The sequence below is a fragment of the Perca fluviatilis genome, chromosome 8 (genome assembly GCF_010015445.1).
Source record: "Perca fluviatilis chromosome 8, GENO_Pfluv_1.0, whole genome shotgun sequence".
NCBI lineage: Eukaryota > Metazoa > Chordata > Actinopteri > Perciformes > Percidae > Perca > Perca fluviatilis.
In genome coordinates this window covers 14,556,094-14,562,093 of record NC_053119.1, presented here as the reverse complement: position 1 = coordinate 14,562,093, position 6,000 = coordinate 14,556,094, and the positions used below count along the sequence as shown (strand labels likewise).

The 6,000-nt window shown below is 39.2% G+C and overlaps 1 protein-coding gene across 1 annotated transcript in view; it reads left to right on the top strand.

Annotated features, from left to right (window-relative positions):
- Window positions 1-3,865: 3,865 nt before the first annotated feature.
- Window positions 3,866-6,000, top strand: part of LOC120563775 (voltage-dependent calcium channel subunit alpha-2/delta-1) — a gene marked incomplete at its 5' end in the record, with an annotated part of 56,333 nt that continues 54,198 nt past the window's right edge. The window contains one exon of the mRNA XM_039808182.1: window positions 3,866-3,979. Coding sequence (XP_039664116.1) covers window positions 3,866-3,979 — 114 coding nt within the window. The remainder of the gene's footprint in view (window positions 3,980-6,000) is intronic.

Genomic DNA, 6,000 nt, shown 5'->3' with positions numbered 1-6,000 from the left:
AGAGAAGAGAGTGAAAGAGAGTTTAGAAGAGGAGAAGAGAAAAGTGGCAGTTTCTCTACATCTCATGCATAGTTGTAGTTTGTATAACTAATATGTAGCAAGAATCATAAAGGATTTGACTAAGGCCTGCTACACACTGGCTGCGCAGCGTAAGCGTGGCGTTTCTGTTGCGTGTCAGCTGCGTGGCGGCTGCGTGGATGTCTTTACACACCAGAAACGTGTCTGACGCGGTGCTGCTGCTGCTAGCCTTGTCTGTACACATGTATGTTTCCCATTGATTACTGCATTCAAGCAGTAGTATACTTCATGTTGAACATAAATATATATACTGATTTGATTACAGCAAAGACAACTTCAGCAGTATTGACGGCAAAACAGGCTTCAGAATATTTCATTTTTGATTGACAGGTGCAATATTTGAAAAAAAATTTAATTACATTTATAGCTGCATTTATGTCAAAACCTAGAGACTTTCAAACATCAAAATGTCATTTATTAATATGTATTCATGTCAAAATGACATATATACATCTTTTCCTATTCTATTTTGCCTGGAAACGCTTCCAACACGCTTGCGTGTTGCGTGAAAAATAGCCGTCGGTTCTATTTCTAGCATGCACGCGTTTTTGGCTGAGACATGCGTGTCACGCAGGCAGTGTGTAAGTACTAACCTGTTAACATGGGAGCCAAAATAAAAACCAACACGCCACGTAGCTGACACGCTCACGCGACGCAGCCAGTGTGTATAGCTGGCCTAACTGTAACTATGTTCACATATAAGTAATCTGACTGGCTGTGTTGCTCTCAAATGCACATACAGTACCTGTATCCCCAGTAGAATAAGAAAACAAGTAAATTAACTAATTTTAAGCATATTAAGCAGATTATGCATAAGGTTAATATACAGGTTTATATATAAACCTATTATATAAATATGAAAAAATAAAAATAATAACCCAAAATGCATGTAACTGTAACTACTAGCTTTATTAAAGTGTAATTACAAGCAGTACAAGGCAGCCTGTGACTCATGAAGACCAATAAGTCACAGGAATATTTACAGTAATCAGTTGAGAAAACAATCTCACCACAAGGTCTGTTTAGTAGCTTTTTTGGAGGTTTTGATCATATCACAATCTTTATCAGCAGATATCATTTTCCATAATGGACATCACCATTTACAACACGCTCTTATGGGTCATATTAGATACAGTAGTAGCAATGAACAACCTATCATATTGTTTGAAGGATTTGTTGTTACATCCAGCACCACTGATCCCTTTGAACCTGTTTGCAGATGAAAGATGAGCACCCAAACACCAGTTGGTGGATCTAAATCACACTAACCTGTTAGGGTGATTTAGATCCACCAACTGGTGGTACAGTAGCTGGACATCTATGTCAGTTTTCCTTCACATAGCCATACAGCTCTGCCAAGCCTCAGTCTACAGTGTTGCCCACAACTGCTAAACCATCTGACTTTGATAATTAAGGTATAGCATGAATTATGGTTGACCCTGCTCTAAAATCTCCAGCTACCCTCTCTCTTCCTAAACAATTTTAAACTACACTATCCCCAATAGTATTCTCGCTCTTGCGAAGTGTCTTCTATTTTTCCACAAGCATGCTTGCTCAGATGTTTCCCTATACACTGTGGATTCTGTGTCCCTGATACATCTTTCCCACATCTTGTCTGGCTTCTTGATCTTTTGCACCTTTCTTTATTTGTTTGCATCTTATCACCTTCCTCAGCTGTATTGAGCGTTGATGTTTTGCACACATATTGTAACTTGCATGACACTTATTACACTGCTGCAATACCAATTTTGAGGAATATTTTGTGGGTATGCATATCTGGTGTCTATGTTTATCTCAGTGTGTATATGTGAGTATGATATGTCTATTTGCCATTGGGGAGGATCGCAACTGAGTCTGTGTTAGTATGAATGCATAGCAATGAGAGCATCTGTATCCCATGTCCAACCTTGATAATTCTCATACAATATTAATGGAACTGTCTCAATGTGCCTGTGTGCGTGTGCACGCATCGCAGTATACATGGTGAATTACAGTAATGCATCCACATGCACAAAAGTATTTTGCTTCTGCAAGCCTCTTGTACTAGGTGCGCTTAGGGCTGGGTATCGTTCAAAAATGTTGATACCGGTACCCATACCAATACTGTGACTCTGATACCGGTTCCTAAATGATACTTTTTCGAGACCAATTTTATAAAACAAAAATTAATTACAACATTACACATTATGGCACAAATCTTTTTATTTATTTTTCAGCTCCTATTACGTGAGCCCCGTCTCTGTGTAACGTAGACGTGTAACGTTAGACAGCCAATCACAAACATTATTAGATCTTACTACAAGCATGTTGCATGCTTATTGGCTCACTGATCTCATTCTTCTCTCATCTATCTCTATCCACAGACCATAGCCACTGTGTTTAGGAGGCAAGAAGTGATTTACTATGTCGGTATATTATAATTAGGGATGCATCGAATACAGGATTCGGATTCGGCCGAATATTGGGCTTTTTGACAGGGTTCGGTTACAGCCGAACCTTCCAATTTTTTTCCACCGAACCGAACCCTACGCTTGCACTACTCACCTAGGGTTGACGTAATTGCCGTTGAATGGGTTAGGATATTGTTTTTATGTAGTGTAGAAAGTTTGATATGGAGGGAAAAAATGGAACTTTGCAATGACGATTTGCCTCGTGGGTCGTAAGGACCCTAAACCTAATACAAATACATCGCCGCTGCCAAAACATTTGCATATGAAACATCCGAAAGAATATATGAGTGTTTTAACGACGAATCTACCAGACAACAGCCCAAAATGCAGCAACTTCAGGGACGGGAAAAAAAGGGGACAGTCACAGCTAAAAAAAATTTGTTAACCATTTGTTTACTTCATGTGTTTACTGTGTTATTCCGGACTGGGAGAAGTGGGGATGGATTAGTCGGGTTTAGGCTTCGTCAGAATCTTAACCAGTGGATTCGGCATTCGGCTGAACCTCAAAAATCTGGATTCGGTGCATCCCTAATTATAATGCATGCTGTGAGTTTATTACGGTTTGACAACATGATTGGAGGAGGATGAGAGGAAGATAGAAAACAGTGTGTTGCACCAGCAGGCTGGACCTGATGTCTCCAGAGCTCTTTGCTATACAGAGGAGCACGTCGCCTGACTCCTGGCCACCTCCCACCTCTTGCCTGTCCACTCACATCACTGTCACCAGTCACGACACTGGCTGACACTTATCTGATTGGTTGACTTCATGTTTGAACTCTTAGAAAGTAATCGTATTGGCTGACACTCAATGACACATGTTTGATTAGATGACATTGTATTTGTTCCCGGTGATTGAAGCTTGATTGGTTGACATTTTGCTTGACCTATCAGAGTGATTCTCGTTGGCCTTGTTTGTGTTTACACTGTCTGTCCAGATGGTCTTGTTAGATGATAGATGTAAGGTAACATGATGGACAGTTTAATTGCACTGTGAAATGTTTGTGATGTCTCTTCTAAACCGGTTACATCTGAGTTACCTTAAGCTTGGTTGTCTGCATTGCTTTGTCCCATAGGATTAAAGAATGGGTTGATCAGATACAGAAAGAGCCACCCTGCACACACAGTGCACAGCTGGGAAGTGCCCCCGGAAACACTTGAGCCCACACAGCATCAAGAAAGCTATGGCCTTACTACATTCACCATAGCATTAACAAGAAGTTGCCTATTCTTTTTAAAAAAATATTTTTATTCTTCTGTGTAAACCAAAACATTTCTGACACATGGTTATTTGATAAATCATCAATTACGTACGTGATTGTACTCTTTGTGTCTAGATTTTTCTGAAAAACCAGCACCTGTACAGTGTTGAGCAAAACGACGCAGAGGAGCTGGTGGCCAGAGCAGCCACGAAAATTGAACAGCTGCTGCGGAAGAGATCTGCTGCCTTGGAGGTAAGACTGACTCCACTTAGAGGAACCAACTGTCAGTTTGCAATTTTACTTTGGTTATAAAGCTGTATACAGGATGAGATCTTAATTAACCACGGCGTCGAAAATAAGTTTTCCATCTGCTTCTTTTTAAGACATTGTAGACTAGTATATTCAATAACCAAAGAAAAAAGTGGATCAAACTAGTGTTTAATCCACCATTTAATAATTTAAACAAATGATATAGTAATTTCACATGTCAAATAATTCTTATTTTACAGACCCCCCCCCTAGGGTCAGCTGTGAAAAAAAAACTAAACCGTGCACACAGAATAAAAATCTGTTCCCTCGGTTTTATAAACTCTTCGCACGGATTCATAATCCGTTCCCTCGGTTTTATAAACTGTACGCACAGATTCATAATCTGTTTCCTCGGTTTTAGAAACTATACGCACTGATTCATAATCTGTGCCCTCGGTTTTAGAAACGTGCGCAAAGTTAGAAAGATATTCACAGATTCAAACTTCCGGGATCAATTACTTTATAGCGAAATGTTATTAAATCACAAATGAACTACAAACTAATTTTCATCAAAACAAGCCATCCTCCAACCTGGAGAAATAACATACATATTTTAAATTTCATACCTCTATTTTTTATTTTTGTCTTTTTATATTTTGCACTTGAAAGGCAAATTTACCACACCTTTGGACTAATATTAGACTGGCTATATTCAGATACAATGAATTTTGAGTTGAATATCTGTTTTTCTGTTATTTGGGGCATAAATTATAGGCCTACATTATCCCCCTTTCGGCCAAATTGAATAATAGTTGTAAATGGAAATTATTGTTTATAATCCTAATAGTGAAATGATGTAAGCAATACTTTTAGATTTTAAATAATCTGATTATAAGATATTGCTCAAAACACAAAGCATTCCATTGCAGTTACACCACCATCTGGCGATGTATTTATTTAATTGATTATTTATCTGCCTGAGGTTTCACACTAGTTTTCCAAGTGGGATTGCTGTGGGTTTGGTTGAAATGATCGTTCAAACTGAGGAAGTCACGTTCAAAACATGTTACTGTAATAATCATCTGGCAACAAGATCCTTGGTCCTTTTCCATATCAAAAGGCTTGCTGTGAGCGAAACAAATATTAGAAAGAAATCACTCAACAACCTTCACAATTCTGGAGGCCGTTACTTTGTCCCAACGTTGTGGTTATTTTGTAAAAGCACACTAATATTTCAGGGTTGAGGTGAAATGTGTAGAACAGATCACTTAATTGTGTGACTTTTTGGATGATAACAATGGTGAGATGCACACAAAAGAGTAGAGAGCGAAGACAGATGTTTCTTCTACAGTATCCAATGTGATAATGAGAGCTTTGACCCTGGGGGTGTTCTCTCTTTCTCCCCTCTTTTCCCTCCCTTTTTTAAACTTAGAAGTGGGTCAGATATTCTTATCTACTGTATATCAGGAGTTTGAACAGTTTTTTATACATTCAGAGAGAGTTCACAGCACCCCTTATTCTGCCTTTATAAGGCATCACCATTGTTGTCTTATTAGTAATGGAGAGGGAGTATTTATGAATGTCCATAAACACATCTCCTGCCAAGTGTCTGTCTTGTGTATGTTAAGTAAACACCCTGGGGTTCTTATCATTTTTCCGAGTACTGGTGCCATAAGATGCGTAAGCAGCAAGGAGAAAATTGGCTACAGCACATTATCCACATGATAGGTCAGGTGTGTGTGTGTGTGTGTGTGTGTGTGTGTGTGTGTGTGTGTGTGTGTGTGTGTGTGTGTGTGTGTGTGTGTGTGTGTGTGTGTGTGTGTGTGTGTGTGTTAGGGTATGTTGTAGGTGGTGGGTCATCTCGCCTGATGCTAACAGTCCATCCAACCTCCGGACATTCATAACTCGTTACTCTTTATTGTGTCTTTGCATCTCATCCTCTCCTAAGAGTAACCTCAAGGCACACTGATATTAAATTCTCTCTCCTGAGATGTATGGATGGGGAGATAAATGGATGAAGGGAT